This window comes from Mus musculus, chromosome 14 (genome assembly GCF_000001635.26).
Source record: "Mus musculus strain C57BL/6J chromosome 14, GRCm38.p6 C57BL/6J".
Taxonomy (NCBI): domain Eukaryota; kingdom Metazoa; phylum Chordata; class Mammalia; order Rodentia; family Muridae; genus Mus; species Mus musculus.
In genome coordinates, this window is record NC_000080.6 from 16,364,729 (window position 1) to 16,382,952 (window position 18,224).

General features: G+C 40.6%; 1 protein-coding gene across 1 annotated transcript in view; it reads left to right on the plus strand.

The window, feature by feature from the left end:
• The first annotated feature begins 477 nt into the window (after positions 1-477).
• Positions 478-18,224, plus strand: part of Top2b (topoisomerase (DNA) II beta) — a 65,582-nt gene continuing 47,835 nt past the window's right edge. Inside the window, exon 1 of the mRNA NM_009409.2 lies at positions 478-998. Within this exon, the coding sequence (NP_033435.2) occupies positions 951-998 (48 nt within the window). The 5' untranslated portion in view covers positions 478-950. The remainder of the gene's footprint in view (positions 999-18,224) is intronic.

The following is an 18,224-nucleotide window of genomic DNA, read 5'->3' on the forward strand; positions in this document are numbered from 1 at the left end:
CTCCGGGGCCCAGTCCCTGGGGGCGGCTAGGGCTTCCTGCCTCCCTGCCCCCAACCCTCCCCCCCCCCCCCCCCGCTCCCGCTCCCCCCGCGGCCTCGCGGCAAGTCTGCAGGACACAGTCCGGAGGTTTCCACAGCCCTTGTCCCAGGACTCCCGGCTCCTTTGGATGCCCCGGAATGACTCTTGACAGCCGCCTGCTCTCCCTTCTGACGGAAACCCCATTCACTCGCCTCGCTCTCCCTTACACTCTCTCTCAGACACAAACAAAAAACCCAAGTCTGCCTCTCAGTTGCTACCCGCAATGACGTTTTCCCCTCGGGTCCCGCCCCCCTAGGGGCCTGAAATTTTGGGATTGGTCGAAGTACTGTAGTGACAAGGCTGTGATTGGACGATCCATGGTTGACTGACAGCCGGTGACCACCGCACCCTCCCCCTCCCGGAGCGCGCCTGTGTGTGCCGTGTTATGCCGGACTAAAGGGAGGCCACCACGGCGGCTCTGTTTATTGTCCCTCTTGGACTGTGCTCCGGAGGACCGGTTCAGACGCCGCTTGGGCGGTTTTGAGGCAGTGGCGGCCTTTGAGGCTGCGGCGACCGCGGCGAGGACTCTGCGGCTTCGGTGGCTTGAGGAGAAGCAGCGGCTCATTCCTGTCAGGGCTCTGGCTCGCGAGTCCTAGCCGGCCCGCTTCAACCTCGTCCCTCATCCGCGATCCCAATCGCCCGCGTGGGTCCCGGAAGGCCGCGCCGCATCGCCAGCCCTTCCTAGTCCTCGACCACTCTGTAGGCCCGGGCGCCGCGCTCGAGTTTGAGGGCGGCGGGCAGCGCGGCCTCCTCAGCGGCTCGGGCCCGCGATGGGGCGCGGCTAGGAGTGCTGCGCGCAGCGGTCAGTGCGAGCGGCGGGCCCGGCGTCCCCGGAGCGCGAGCAGCCCCTGGCCTGCACGGGAGGCGCTGCCATGGCCAAGTCCAGCCTCGCGGGCTCTGACGGGGCGCTGACCTGGGTGGTGAGTGCGGCGCGGGCGGGCGCATTGTTCGTGGGCCGCGGGCGACGCGGGCGGGGTGAGAGCGTGGTGCGGCGGGCGCCCTGTCAGGCTGCAGTCGGGGCCTAGCCCCGTGTGCCCTTTCTCTCTGCTTTCGCCTCCACCAAGGCTCAGGCTGCTGAACAATGCTCACCGGAAACTTCAGGGTGCACACCGAGAGTGGGGGGACCGCGATAATGCGAGCCTCCGGGCCAACCCTCCATAAGTGCAGCACCAGAAAATAGTGCCCGGTATGCTACGGCTTCCGGCGGCCTGTCCCAGAGGAATGTGCACTTGAATGGTCACTGCGGGTTGCGCCTCCCCAGAAAAGGCTCATTCCGCAGAGAGGGTATTTGGGACGACTTTGACAGCAGGCTAGAGACCGCCCGCGGGATTAAAAGAAGAGTTTACTTACGTCAGCCTCCCGTGTACACCGTGTGGGGGCCCAGGGGTGTCCCTCGGAGGTGAGGGGGTGCTTAAGCCTGAACTTGGAGGATTGCAGAGCTCAGTTCCTGGAGGGAGGTGGACTTAGCAAGTGCAGCGGGAGCAGTTGGAACGCGGCTCCCAGGACAGATCGATAACTCCAGCATTTCACTTACTCAGCACTGAGTTCAGACCAGGGTCATTTCCCAAACAAAACACCGGACTTAGTAGATGAGGCCAGCAGCTTGGACAGAAAATTTACACATTTCAGGGACTTTAACACATCCCTTCCAGAGGATCCTAGTTCCCCGCCTTTTGAACACACTAAGGAACTTTGGTATTGGTTGGCATTTTTGTTCCTTGTTTTCTTTGTTTGGTTGAGGTTTCGATGAGGCTGGGGTAGCAGTCGTTTCTATCGACAAGTGTTGTTTATAAAAAGGATGTTTCTATGAAGAGCAGAAAAACAGTTTCAGCATTTGCAGGGCCTCGAGAAGATACTTTACAGTGTAACTTGCCAGGTACTTATCTTCAAATCTCCAGACATACGTACTTCTAGACAGTATAGAAGGCGAGCGTGGAGAAGAAAAGTTAGATAGTAAGGTAGTGGATAAGTGTCCATGAAAAGAATGATTGAAATTACTGTCCCTTATCGGATACTAAAACTAAACATCTGAACATGTGTGATCATATGCCAGTGTCACTGGTAATTGTGAAGCACTGACATCTGAGAAGTTTGTCTGTAACTTGGTTCCACAATGGCAAATATTTCTTTTTAAGATTTATTTATGTATATGAGTGCTTTTGTCTACATGTACTTCACACACCAGAAGACAGCATCAGAAAATTGTGACCGTCCATATGGGTGCTGGGAATTGAACTCAGGACCTTTAGAAGTGCAGTGAGTGCTCTTAACCACTGAACTATCTCTCTAGTTCCCCCTCCCCTCTTTTGGCAAATATTTTTACGTTGTTATTTTATGTGTATGGGTGTTTTGCCTGCTTGTGCAACACTTAAGTGTCTGGTGCCTAGGCAAGGAAGACCAGAAGAGGGCATCTATATTGTGGAACTGCAGCCACCCAGATCCTCTGGAACCCAGTTCCTCTGGAAGAGCAGCTAGTGCATCTCTCAAATTCTGTCACCATAGCAAACATTTTGTGACACAGTTGGATTGTTTTTAATTCATGGTAGCAATATTTTAATTTGCTGTTATTAACTTTATAAACAATTTAATGGGCACCTTTCCTTTTAAGATCAATGGGGAAACTTTAATTTACATACAAAATTGAGCAAAATTTGTAGAGTTTCATTCAAAATTAGAAAAAATCTATTTGAAACTAAAATAGTCACATTGACTAAATCTACTATAAACTAGATTATGGGAATTACAGTAAAATAGAATTTGATCTTAAATAATATTTCTTGTTGAATTAGGTTATTGAAAAGACAATCACATTAGAAGTCCTCTTTCAGGTTTGTGCTTGCTTTATGTTTCTAGAGCGAGCATCTTTATGTCTGTAATAAAGCTTACAGGTTGCTTTAAATTCTTGTGCATTTGTGTATGAGAGGAGAGAGTGTATATATGCACATTTTCCTACCTAGATGGGTTTTGAACTTATGATCCTCCTTCCTTAGCTTCATGAGTGCTAAGATTACACATGTGAGCCATCACACAGGGCCTGGCTGGTTTTCTTTACTGGAAGATGTTACAGTGAGTTGATGTGGGCTTTGACATAGGCTCATATTCTGTCTGCAATACATATTGCAGGTGAGACTTTTTTTCAGAGAGCTTAAATCTTTTTTTTTATTTTTTTATTTTTTTTTGATTTTACATAAGATTATTTAGCTAGGTGAAAAGTTAGATTTTCATTGTGGGAGTTTGGGGGCTTACTGCGACAGTGAAGCTAGTCTCATGTTGCCATCTGTTTGTGAATAGTAATACAAAACTGGAGTTAATCCACCTACCTTATGTTAGCCAAGGAGTTGCTGTACTACCTTCAGTCTGTGTGTTGATACTCTCTTGTGATGAAAGATTACCTTTTAGTGTCAGACACAATGCAATAGAGGGGTTCTTAACACTACTTTTTGCTTATAATGATTAATTTGATTTGATTTTGGTTTTTAGTATCCTAACTGAAATTAGAAAAATGTAGTGTAACTATTTAAAATTAAATACACACTAAATTTAAAGCAGTCAAGTTTCTTGAATTTTTAGCTTGTAAGACTTGGTTAGTAGAAGATACTAATTTTTTAATCAGGTTGTAGCAAATTTTTGAGAAAACACTAGGCTATAAATTAATGACATATTTTTTCAAATGAATACTCTGGATTGTAGATTAATATAGTGGGAGAACATGGTATGGGTTAGAGGAAGAAAAAGAAAGGGAGGAAACAATGTAATTCTATTTTAACTAAAAATAAAATAAGCTATATAAAGTGACAAAATATTTAAAAACATGATAGCCAGAATTGTATACTTTTTTATCTATTATCAGGCTTCAGTAAAATTCATCTCAGGGTTACCTACCTTTACTTTACAATGTTTTTATGTGAAAGTTTTTGTCTTTAAACGATATAGTCACAACATTATAGTTTCTTTAAAAAATATATAATAGTATATCACATATTTATATTTTTGCCATGAATTTTTTAAAAAAGATTTATTTGTTGTATGTGAGTACACTGCCACTGCCTTCAGACACACCAGAAGAGGGCATCCATTACAGATGGCATCCATTACAGATGGTTGTGAGCCACTATGTGGTTGCTGGGAATTGAGCTCAGGATGTCTGGAAGAGCAGTCAGTGCCCTTACCTGCTGAGCCCCTGCTGTGGATATTTTAAACATATATTTAAAACATAATTGAGATTATAATTGCATCATTTCTCCTTTCCTTTTCCTCCCACCAAACTTTCCCATGTACTACCCCTGGCTCTATTTCAAATCCATAGTCGTTTTTCTTTAATTGTTGTTACATATATATGTGTGTGTATTAGTATTCCTAAATATATAAATACAACCTGCTCAATCCATATAATGCTACTTGTGTATATATGTTTTCAGGGCTGTTGGGCATTGGCTATCTGGTTGGTGTGCTCTTCCCTTGGGAAAACTATTTCCACTATCCTCAGCATTCTTGAGTTGCCTGTAGTTGTTTCTCTAGGGCGGAGGCTTCCTGATCTCGCCATCTTCACAATTAGCTAACATGTCTATTCATGTCAGCCTCGTTCAGGTCATGTTTAGGCAGCCCGGTTGGTAGGACTTCATGGAGATAGCTTCTGAGAGTCCTAGGAGACACAATATCACAGCAAGTTTCTTGTTTCTCTGGCTCTTAACAGTCTTTCTGTCCTCCCTTTTACAGTGATTCCTGAGCCATAGGTTTAGGAGTTGTGTTGTAGATGAATCAGTTTTAACTGAGCTCCACAATCCTACACTTTGCTCAGTTATGGTTTTCTGTCTGCATTTTTCTTTAAAAATGATTGCATTTATTGATTGTATGTGTTTGTGCATGTGTATAGGTGCACAAATCACAGTGAATATATGGACGGCAGAGGTCAGCTTTGGGCATGTTTTTTTTTTCCTTCTGCCTTCATGGGAAGTGCTTTTAACTACTGGGCTATCTTGTTGGCCTGTATTGTGGATATTAGTAATTTTTTTAAAAAGTCACTGTCTTAGTCAGGGTTTCTATTCCTGCACAAACATCTTGACCAAGAAGCCATTGGGGAGGAAAGGGTTTATTCAGCTTACATTTCTACACTGCTGTTATCACCAAAGAAAGTCAGGACTAGAACTCAAGCAGGTCAGGAAGCAGGAGCTGATGAAGAGCCATGGAGGGATGTTCCTTACTGGCTTGCTTTTCTTGGCTTGCTCAGCCTGCTCTCTTATAGAACCAAGACTACCAGCCCAGAGATGGTTCCACCCACCACCCACGAGGGGCCTTTCCCCCTTGATCACTAATTGAGAAAATGCCTTACAGCTGGATCTTGTGGCGGCATCTCCCCAGCTGAAGCTCCTTTCTCTGTGATAACTCCAGCCTGTGTCAAGTTGACACCAAAAACCAGCCAGTACAATTGACCCCTTGTCAACTTTACATACAAACACATCACTAATAAGCCTCAACCCTTACGTTCTTATTCATCCCCAAGATCTTAAATACTTTAAAAGTCCCACAGTCTTTACATATTAAAAGTTCAATCCTTTTAAAATGTCCGATATCTTTTAAAATTCAAAGTCTCTTAACTGTGGGCTCCACTAAAATACTTTCTTCTTCAAGAGGGAAAAATATCAGGGCACAGTCACAATCAAAAGCAAAAATCAATCTCTAACCATCCAATGTCTGGGATCTAACTCACGATCTTCTGGGCTCCGCCAAGGGCTTGGATCACTTCTCCAGCCATGCCCTTTGTAGCACAAACGTTGTCTTCTAGGCTCCAGCCGCCTGTACTCCACTGCTGTTGTTGTTCTTGGTAGTCATCTCATGGTACTGGCATCTCCAAAATGCTGCTGTCTTTCACTGTAACTTGGCTTCAACAATAGCCTCTCATAGGCTCTCTTCATGGTGCCAAGCCTCAACTCCTTTGCGTGACCCCTTCAGTCCTGGGCCATCAATTGCAACTGAGGCTGCACTTTCACCAATGGCCTTCTGTGACCTCTCACAGTGCTGAGCCTCAGCTGTTCTGCATGACCCCTTCATGCCTTCAAAACCAGTACCACCTGGGTAACTCTTACACATTACTAAGTCCAGCCACAGCACAAGGTACAACCATGGCTATCTCTGGAACATAGCCTCTGTGCTCTCAGAAAACACTTCCCAGAAGATGTCACCTCAATGATGCTGGTCTCTCTTAATCACTGCTAATTTCTAAGCTCCAGCTAACCAGCATCAATAGTCCCAGTAATAGAAAAGTTTCACTTTACTAGTTCTGGTATCTTGTTAATCACAGCTGATTCTTCAGCCCCAGCTAACCAGAACCACAGAATCTTCACAATCAAAGTAACAATGGCCCTGAAAAGAGGCTTTAATTTTTCCTCTGAAATTTCACAAGCCAGGCCTCCATCTTCTGCACTGTTCTCAACATTATCTTCCAAGCTCCTATACATCATCCCACAGAGCTCTTAACACCAATTTTCTAGCCCAAAGTTCCAAAGTCCTTTCACAACCCTCCCCAAAACATGGTCAGGTTGTCACAGGAATACCCCACTTCTGGTACCAATTTGTCTTAGTCAGGGTTTTTATTCCTGTACAAACATCATGACCAAGAAGCCATTGGGGAGGAAAGGGTTTATTCAGCTTACATTTCTACACTGCTGTTATCACCAAAGAAAGTCAGGACTGGAACTCAAGCAGGTCAGGAAGCAGGAGCTGATGAAGAACCATGGAGGGATGTTCCTTACTGGCTTGCTTTTCTTGGCTTGCTCAGCCTGCTCTCTTATAGAACCCAAGACTACCAGCCCAGAGATGGTTCCACCCACCACCCACGAGGGGCCCTTTCCCCTTGATCACTAATTGAGAAAATGCCTTACAGCTGGATCTTGTGGCGGCATCTCCCCAGCTGAAGCTCCTTTCTCTGTGATAACTCTACCTTTTGTCAAGTTGACACCCAAAACCAGCCAGTACAGTCACTATATTTAAACACTTTAAATTTTTGTTTTAAAAACTTGAGTTTAGTGGGCCTTTAAGTCTATGTTCATAATCTGTGTGTCCTCTCCATTGAGGTTAGTTACCTATAGTTTCCATACTTGATGATCCCTTTACATTTCATCAGGAATGCCTCTTTCCTCTTGCCTAGTAGTCTATTGATTTAGACTGTTTCTTTGTGTAGCCTTGTCTGTCTTAGAACTAGCTCTGTAGATCAGACTAGCCTCAAACTCACAGAGATCCACCTGCCTCTTCAGATCAAAAAAGCACCAGGACCACCTGGCACCTGGTTAGCAGTCTAAATCAATCAATCAATCAATCAATCAATCATTCAATCAATCAATCTGTCTGTCTGTCTGACTAATGTATGAGTGCTCTGTCTGCATGTATACATGTGTGCCAGAGAGGGCATTGGATCTTATTATAGATGGTTATAAGCTACCATGTGGTTGCTGGGAATTGAACTCAGGACCTCTGGAAGAGCAGCCAGGGCTCTTAACCACTGAGCCATCTCGAGCCCCAGCAGTCTAAATCTTAAGTGCTTTTATGGCTACCTTAAGAGTCTCACTAAACTTATTTTTCAGATTATGCTCTTTTTATTTATATTTTTGGTTTATGCTGTTTTTAAATCAAACTTTTGTTACTCTATCTAAAACATATGCCCTTCTAGGGAATATTTATGTATGATAGTTTTGTCTTAACAATAACATAAACTTATCAATTCAGAGACCATATCTTTTCCTTTTTTATATCTTTTGTTATGTTTAGCAAAAGTCTGGTTATATATTCCACCTTCAGTTATGGTTGATGAACTGGGTATTCAAATCCTTCCTTCTGTGGCAATCATTCATCACTTGTAGATAGCACTAAATTCTCCAGTAAGGTAATGTCACAGTATTTAGAAGTACTTTTTGTAAATTGAATAGAAGTATGCTTGGTCACCTGTAGTCTCAAGTCTGTTAAACACTTAGATGGTGAGAGTTCCATTCTAAGTACACTTTTAAAAGCAACCCTCTTGTGCATCTTTGTAAAACCTCACTACAAATGGAACCCCTGTTTTAAACAAACACTTTTATTTTTCCTAGTTATCATTAGGGAAACAGGAAGTAGAAAATAGATCAGTAGGGCATGTGGCAGAGACAGTTGTGGGCTGTGAATTGGGTTAAGTCTTAACCATCATTCTTTACCACAGTCTTCCTCTAAAACATTAAAAGCAAAACAACTTCTTTTGTACCCTAATCAGAGTATGAGATAAGCCTGTCTCTTTCTGTCTACTGATCTTTTTACTTTGACATAAAAAAGGGAAGGATTTTATCTCCTTTTCAGAGTGTGTGTACCTAGCTAGTATTATAGCATGATAATCATACTATAATAGCATGATGGAAAGTATGGGCTGTGAACTAAGATCACATAGTTTCATAATTTGGCTTTGTTAAATGTTAAGTTTTCTTCAGACCTCATTCCACATACATTAGGGAATCATAATGGCAGCATTTACTTGGTGGAGCTCTTATGTAAGTATTGGAATATTCCAGATACCTCCCATCATGCTGGAGCACAGCAGGTGTCAGATAAGTGAGGGCACATACATCTCTAACCCTGTGATAAGTGTCTGCATGCTTTTTATCTTAGGGAAAGCTTGATTTGGGAGGATGTTTCTGAAGAAAATGTGTAGATAGTTTACAGTTTGTGCTAGTTGAAACTAATTTTCTGTATTCTTAATGCTATCAGCAACAATGTTAAAACTGGCTAAGCTATTGGCACATCTTCTTATAAAGATAGAGTTATTGTTAATAACAAGGGCAGAAGTCTTTCTTGTTTCTCCTGTACCTGTTCTCAGTACAGCCAGGGTGTTTGTACTTTTAGCTTTTCCTGGGCACAAAGCCATTCCACTAATTAACTAAGGGACAGTTTTTTTCCCTTTCTCCATACCTCCAGATTTTGATTTTCAGTGCCCTGACCAGAGTAATCTCTAGAGTTAAGTTCTGCTAATATCCATAAACTGAATGAGACCTTCCTTGCATATTTCTGCTAGAAAAGCTTGTATGGTGGGAAGCTTTTATGTTGGGGCTAGCAAGCCATTGGATAAATAATCAAACATTTGCTGAGACCAGGAACATAAAAGACAATTTGAATGAAATGCTAATTTCTGCTTTCAACTTTGCTAAGGCTACCAGTATTATTTGTGTATTTTGGTTTTACTTTTATCCAGACAGTAATGAGGAAGTTTAGGCTGCAGAAGTAATAGCTAAGTAAAAACAGTGCTTTTAGTCAAACATTCAGTTTTATTCTAGTCTAATTATATCTTCACATGCATGAGTTAATAAGCTTTAAACACCCTTTGTGATTTCATTATAGGAAGTTAGAAAATGTATCAAAAGTAAAAATAAAATGACCCACATTTATATTTTCTATAGAAAGTTTTATTGGCATTCTCTTGGGTATATATGCATTCATAGTCTGTGCTGTGCATGTATATATTTATATAATTTTTCTAAAAAATGGACTTTTTTTGTAACTTTGCTCAATAGACATTGTAGTTATTTGTATTTTATGTCCATGTGTTGGTGCTTTTACATACACCTGTGAGTGTAGTGTCTGGGAGACTAATAGAGGTTATCAGATCTTCTGGGACTAGATTTACAAGTAGTTGTACTATGGATGCCAGGAACTGAACTCCTTTTTAAGAACAGCAATTTTTCTTAACCATTGAGCCATTCTAGTTGGAACTTGCTTTGTAACCTAGTTGGCCTCAACTTTGTGGCAGTTCTCCTGCTTCTGCTTCCCAAGTTCTGGGAATTCAAGTATATAATACTATGCTCAGTTAAATACTGTAGTTTGGTAAGCCATTAAACAATTTAACAATACTCAGTTCTCTTAAGGTTATATAAAATCTATGGCCATTGGAACTTTTTCCTAAGATTTATTATTTTTGTTTTATTTACATGTATGTCTCTAAGTGAGTATCTACCACATGTATGTGACTGTCTGTAGAGAGAGCAGTGGTTCTCAATGTTCTTAATGCTGAGACTCATTAATACAGTTCCTCATGTTGTGGTGACCCCCAACCATAAAATTATTTTTGTTGCTAATTTGTAACCGTAATTTTGCTGCTATTTTGAATCATAATGGAAATATCTGATATATAGGATATCAGAGATGAGACCCCAATGAAAAGGTCATTTGGCCCTCAAAGAGGTCATTGCCCACAAATTGAGAACTACTGCTATAGAGACTAGAAGAGGAGATGTCAGATCCGTTGGAACTGGAGTTTCAGGTGGTTGTGAACCACCTGACATGGAATCTCAACTTGGGGCCCTTTAAAAGCAGCATATATTCCCCCCCCCCCTTTTATCTATCAGATTACCCTCTGCCTCTCTCTCCAGCTTTACCCCCACCCTACCTTCCTTCTTTCTCAGATCCAGTCTCCCTTCATTTTCTCTTTAGAAAAGAGCAGGCCTTTAAGAAGTGACAGTCACACAGGACAAAACAAGATATAATAAGACAAGTCAAAAGCCCTCATACACAGGCTGGGCCAGGCAACCCAGTAGGAGAAAAAGAGTCAGAGACACACCTTCTCCTGCTGTTTGGAGTCACACAAAACACCAAGCTAACAGGTATAACATGTATGCTGATGGTCTGGTGCAGACTCACACAGGCCTTGTGCTTGCCATTTTAGTTTCGATGAGCCCATTCATATGTGCCCTGCTTGATTTGGTGGACCATGGTCACCATAGCATACATTCTTAACTTCTTAGTTATCTCTCCCTTCTTGTTTAGATTTATTTCATTCTGTATAATTAAGCAAGGATAAATTTGTTTATCTTGAAATTCATCAATTTCCTCTAGGTTATTTAATTGGCATATAGTTTTACCCATCTCTTAGAAAACCTGCTTTCTGTAAGTTATACTGTCTCTCTTTTGTTTCAATTCTAGTTACACTTTTTTTTTAAGAACTTTCTAGCTAAACTGTATTTGTCTCTTTTGTGTTGCTGTGCTGAGATACCTGATGGAAAAAGGGAGAAAAGACTTATTTTGGAGTAGTGACAAAAGCATGTAGTGTTTACTGTTCATATTATGTTAGATCAGGACGCAGAGTACAGCAGGAGTTGGGACCAGGTAGCTTTCAAAGACTCAACCTTTAGTGACAGATTTTCTATAGCTAGGCCTCATACATAAAACTTCCACTGTCTTTCAAAGTAACACTACCAAGCATTCAAAATTGATCCTGTGTGGGACATTTCAGATTCAAATCATGGCAACCCCCTGTTTTTCTTAGACTTATGGCTATCTAACAGTGCAAAGTGTATTCAATCTAACTTGACATTGCTCAAAAGTGTAGGTGTCTCTACTTAGACACAAACCAATCCCTTTTTGATTCTTTATAAGATAAAAATAGTGTGAACATCAATATACTATAGCATGAGGTTGATATTACTGTTCCAAAAATGAAGAACAGAAGAGTACCAAGGGAAGAACAAGCCAAACACAGAACACTGTTCAGTAGGACAAACACTGAGTCCTGTAGACCCACATGCAGCATCAAAGACATGCATTTGCATGATGTTAGCTTCAGTGAACTTGAATGTACCCACCCTATGTCCTAGCCATTTGAAACCCACATGTGACCTCTTGGTCTGAATCTACTTAGTGCCTAGTTTTCTTGGGGTCTCCATTTCAAATGAAGCATTATTCTCATAGTTTGAAGGCTCTCTTATAGGTGACCTTCTGTCAGGCTTTGCTGTTTTATAGGCGTTTCTCAAATTCTTGATGGGATATTCTATGATTCTGTAGCCCCTACATTCTGAATATTTGTAAAAACAGAATCATAGTTTTAGATGTAGCTTGGCCATTTTGGACCACAGCTGTAGTGGCCTTTGAGTTCCTAGACAGCTAAGCCTGCGAAACACTTTCTAGAGGGCCCAAGTAAGCACAGCATGCTGGAGCCTGTGATGGGTGGAGTTTTTTGTTTGTTTGTTTTTGTTTTTGTTTTTTTGTTTTGTTTTGTTTTTTGAGACAGGGTTTCTCTGTATAGCCCTGGCTGTCCTGGGACTCACTTTGTAGATGAGGCTGGCCTCGAACTCAGAAATCCGCCTGTCTCTGCCTCCCAAGTGCTGGGACTAAAGGCATGCACCACCGCCCAGCTGATGGGTAGAGTTTTGCCAACAATTGTTATCGTCCTGGTGTGTAAATTGCTTAGTTTCATTTAACACTTCTAATCTCTCTTCTTAACTCTTATGAGCTCTTGGTTTTGCTAATGCTCCTTTTCTGGACAAATCACATTTTTTTCCTCCTTTGAAAGGCTGGCTAATATTAATTTGCTAGCAACAACCATGCCACATCCCAAATATTTCTGCCTTTTTGAAAATTGCTCTGCTAAATTATTAGTCCATTAAATTAAGCCTCCTTCAGATTTTCAGAATGTAGCGTGTAATTATTAAAAAAATAAATTCCATGCTAATGCCGTCTTCACAGTCTCCCCTCCCCAATTGGGAGCTGCAAGCCGAGGTTTTCCCAGGCTTCTGAGGCTAGCCTACCTCTGAACCCCTTGAATTTCCCATTTCCAAGTCATCTATCCCCTGTGGCTAGCTGTCACAAATCCCAGTAATCCAGTAAATGAAAACCCTAGAGGCTTGTAATTTATCATTCTGATTTATAACAGTAACTCTTAAAACCCCAAAATACCCACATAAAGAACTCAAAACTCAATTGATATAAATACATGCTACACACTTAGTAGATGGGGCAAATGTACCCTATGTCACTCAGTTGTCCTGCTATGGTATCCATTACTATCTGTGGCTCTTTAGGCCACTTAGATCTGGTTCATCTTCTTTAGGTTCCATCTTGTCTCCATCTTCCTCCTCTCTGTCTCTCTGTCCCCTCTCTAAAACTTTCAGCTCCACCTTCCCTTCCACTGCCCAATTACAGGCTCAAGCCTTATCTGACTAATTAAGATTTCACCTGACTACACCTGAATATGGGCACTCCTGAGGGAGCATAACAAACAAGCAGCAGTCTACAACACCAGGATGCTGCAAAATATGCAGAAATTCTTTGCCAGTTGTAACAGGAATGGTTACAATTTCCAACAGAGTCCTTGTTTGCACCTGAAACTTTGGTTTCAGACTTCACTGTCTACTTTTCTATTATCATTCTGATCTTTTTGAACTTCTACTTGAAGTATCCATTAAGCTCTGCTTATAGCATTTTGGGATTTCTCTAGTTTACATAGCAAACCTCTTGCAATTTGCTCCCATAAATCAGCTCAACAAGACTAAGCCAGATTCAGGTTTAAACACAGCAGTGACTGTGCTTCTCTGGTTCCAGTTTCAGAGTGAGTTACTTTTGCATTGCTGTGACCAAAATACCTGACAGAAACGGCTTCACGGAGGAGATTTACTTTGGTTCACGGTTTTAAGAAATTTCAGTCTTTTATAGCAGGGAGGCGCACAGAGTATGTGACAGAATCATTCTCAGGGCTGAGGTTAGTACCAATAAGTGTAGCCTTTAGTGGCCTGCTTCTACTGACCTGTTTATGCAGGCTAGTACCCACCTCCTCAAGGTTCTACATCCTCCCAATATAATACTAGTAGCTTGAGAACTGTCATTTGAAACATGAGCCTGTGTGAGATAATTGCACACTTAAACCATAAAAAACATTTGTGTATTTTGTTGATTTTAAAAAACAAAAAACCACAACTCTTGCTTTCATTGACTTTAAGCATCTAAAAAAAATCTTTCCTCTGAGATGTCAAAATGACATGATTTATTGTACATATGTTACACTTGGCTGCAACTGAGGACAAACCTAGTTTAAGTTGCCTCAGGTCCAGGTAGAACGAACAGGGACCATTTTGGTTACAAATGAGGCAAGTCTCTCAGAAGTGGTCTTGGTGATTAGATGGTAATGAAGTCCTAGATAAAGTATGATAGGTAGCATACAGTCTAACTACTTGTATGAACACTTCAGTCACTGGCATTCCTCATTTCTGCTCCTACAGCCATCATGTGTACACTCTACATGACTAGTTACTTGGCCTTTGGTTGATCTTTCTCCTCTGGAATTTTAGGCAGTGTATTAATTGTATATAGTGTATATTATTTGATGACTCTTTTTTTTTTTTTTTTTTAGTAAGCATTCTCTTTTCCAATTTATTCTCATGCCAAAGGAACTTCTGTAAGGGAGGCAACAGTAAGGCTGAGGGACTTGAATCTTAATAGACTCCTGTCTATTAATTTTAGATTTAGTTCTATGCATAGTTTCTTAATGTATGCTATTGGTTCAGCATCTTCATTTTAAAAATTTAAATGTGGTACCACTTTGTCTTGATCCTGTAAGTTTTGACGTCTTTTTTTTTTTTTTTTGCTTTTATTTATCCCCATATATTTCCTAAGTTATTTTATGATTTCTTCTTTGATTCTTAAATAGTTTACAAAAAACGTTTTAGTCTGTATCTGTGCAGTAACTGATGGGAAACTAATAGAACTCCTTAGTATATGAGAATTGTTTTCTTGTATTGCTGTCAGGATTCTCTCCCTCGTGACTTTTTTTTTTATGAGATTGGGAATTGAACTCATTGCCCCCTGGATGGGCCTATGGCTTATCCATGGCGTTGGCAGTTTGATTATGTATCTTAGTACAGGTTCCTTAGGTTTGTGCTTGCTTGACTGTGAACTTCTTAAATTTGTCAATTTCTCTCCTCATATTTGGAAAGTTCTTCCTATTTTTATCTTCTCCTTTAGACATTGTGTAACATTCTGTTTGACTGATGATAGCCTGTGAGTCAAGTTCTTTTAATTTTTCTTAATTCTTTCTTTGGTGGTTCCTTTGTCATTGTCATTTCTTTCTTCATAGTTACTATTTTTTCTTGTGATTGGCCAAGTTGAGTCTTCATATATTTTAAGTTATTCTTCAGTTTTAGTAACAATGTTTGAGTCTTTTCATTTATTTTCTGTTTATCTCATTTTGTTTACTATTTTGCTGATTTTCTGGTTTTGTTGTGTATCTGGACAGTTCCCTGAGCTGCTTCTTACCTCCATCTCTCCCTTTCCTTTATCTTCTTGTTACCATTATTTTTTCCTTTTCTCTTTCTCTCCTGTCTTCTCCTGTCCCCTCCCCTCCTTTCCCTCCACTCTTCTCCCCTCCCCTCAACATCTTCTCTAAGCCTAGTCTAAACTTTATTTATAGCAGTCCTTCTGCCTTAATTTCTCAAGTTCTAGGATTACAGATGGGAGCACCCACAGCCCATGGAGATTTAAGTCTATCCCTTGGAAGGTTTTGTGTGTGTGTGTGTGTGTGTGTGTGTGTGTGTGTGTGTGTGTGCTTCCCCTTTTATTTATTTGTGTTGCTTTCTCTCAGGGTTAGCTCTTCTTAACAGTCTGGTTCTAGTCTGGGTGGTTTCTGCAGCTAGTTAGTCCATTCAGAGAGTCACGAGACTTTGCAAGCCATTTCTAGGGGTGTAGCGTCTCTGGGCTTGTTCATGGAAGAGCATTGTCTGTATCTTTATTTAGGGAACAGTCTGGGCAACTCCTCTGCCCTACTGTGTCCTCTCACACACACTGTAATAAGCCATGGTACTAGAGCTCCACCTAATGTCTATCCTTAGAACTACAGACTCTGGGTGCTGGACTAAATCATTTTGATTTCCTTTGTTCTCAGTTCAGCTACTGTTGCCAGTGCTAGATTCAAGAAAGACAGCAAACAGTCCCTGTGGTAGCACTTCTACTTTCCCTTTGAAGGGAAAACTCTGGGAAAGAAGTTGCATTTCCTCCCGTCCTGCCTTGCAGAGAGGGCTCCTGGGCGTGGATGTGGTTTTGTATTTTTCACTCAAGAGACAGGACCTCTTAAGCAGTCTCTGGATTTCTTACAAGGACGAGTGATTCATTTATTACAGTTTAGTCTGTGTTTCAGTAGGGAAGGGGGTTTGGGGTTTCCTAAACTTCAGTCTTGTTGACATTAAACTATGTGTTCTGATTTTTAAGGTTTAATTCTTTGAACTTGATAGGTTAGATTCTCACCTCTTTTTCTCTTATATCCATTTGGGAGTAGATAGAAGGTAGGGTGGTGGTGGTGGCAACCATTTGTTAAGAAGGTGCAGGAATGTGGTTAACTTGTTGAAAATGTTTTGAGATGCTGTCCATCTCCAGTTATCAGTGCAGTTTAGCAAAAACTCCTAAGGCAAATTTCAAAATCTAAATTATGTAGACACTGACTTCAGGTTGACTTAATATTGAAAATATTTTCATTTTGATGTATGTTTTAGAGTTATAAACTTGATGAGAAAGTTTTTTTTCCCTATGTGCTTGTTATAGGTTTGCAACCTTTATGCCAATAGTCACATGCATTGAGACGCCTTTCTAAGTTATTGATAGAAAATTACCTTCCTTTGAATTAATATGTCTCACATTTTAAAGTAATTAGAGAATGATTTTAGTGATTATGATCTTTGTGCTAACTATTCTGAGGACCTGTATAGGTTATTACTTCTCTCTTTGCTGTGATAAAATACCTGAGAACAAAGCTTGAAGAGGACAGAGATTAGAGTGGAGGGTCCAGTTCATTTGATTACAACAGACAATAATTACCTTGTAAACAATGGACCACCAAAATGGTAGCTGCAGCTACATGAAAATGTTCCCAGTTGGGAGATGTTAGTTAAATCCAGGACAAAATGGGGGTAACTCTGGGCAGTTCAGAGGGGAAGACAGGTGTGAGAGTGGCTCTAACTGTGGGACCAGGCCATACTGCAAGCTGATTGATCATATTACATGTGCATTCAGGAAGCATAGTGCTGGTGATGTCCTTGTTTTCTCCTAGTGTATTTACTTTACATAAGCTGCTCACAGTCAGGGTAGCTTTTTTCCATTTTTGTTAAACTGTTCTTGAAACATCCTCACAGATACATCCACAAATTTTGTCTTCTAGGTTATTCTACATTTCATTAGATTGACAATCCCATCACAGTATGCATTTTACAAATAGTTTATTGCTATAAACATCGTAAGCCGGGCGTGGTAGTGCACGCCTTTAATTCTAACACTGGGGAGGCAGAGGCAGAGGCAGGCAGATTTCTGAGTTCAAGGTCAGCCTGGTATACAAAGTGAGTTCCAGGACAGCCAGGGCTATACAGAGAAACCATGTCTCAAAAACCAAAAAAAAAAAAAAAAAAAAAACCAAAAAAACAACCCCCCCCCAAAAAAAACAAAAACCAAACAAACAAACAAACAAAAAAACCATTGTAATAGTTCATCTTTTTGGCCATTTAGTTTATCATCAAACTCTTGACAGAAATAGAGTATGGAAACCTTATGGAATTATTTTCTTTTGTACAAAGCTATTTTTAAGTGAATTAGCACTATTAATAGATAAGTATATAAATGAAAGAAAATATGACTATAGCAAAATTCAGTAAAATTAGTATTTTAAACATTATTAAGTGCCTATATATATATATATAAATAAATTCATGACCTTAAGAAATTACAGTTAATATTTGAATTCCCTAAGGTTTTTCTGTTACAAGTCCTATTTTGGTATGTTTGTTTAGATTACTCAAAAGGCATAGATTTTTATTTTGCAACATATATAGTGACATTTTAAAGATTTAATTTATGACATGATATTATGTTTATATTAAGAAACTGAAAATAGGCCATCCTAATTTCCTTTATTAATAAGATGCCATATTAGTCAGCATTCCCCAAAGCTGACTAATCTAAGAAGGAAATGCTCTGTTGCTGTGAAGAAAAGGGGGAGTCTTTAGACTTAGAAGTTTGGTTTGGTTCTCAGATGTTGTAGAAATAGTTACCATTACTTAGCTCTATATCATTGGAACTGGCAGAGGAATGAATCTATAGATGCTTTAGTATTAGGTCAACCTCAACTGAAACTGGCATGATCTACTAAGATGAGCAACCTGAGCACTTTCTAACCATGATAATCTTGGCCATATTGTATTTATTAACTACATCGACTATTTTGTGTGACCCTCAGAGCCATTCAGTTTTTATTCTGATTCTGTAACCTGACAGCAACGTGAATCCTTTGGGAAGTTTTGGGGAACACAAAACATTACCTTGATATCTTAGAGAGCTGGGACCTGCTCTACTAATTCTGATCAGTATAAGGTTGTCTAAGTGCTAGTGATAGG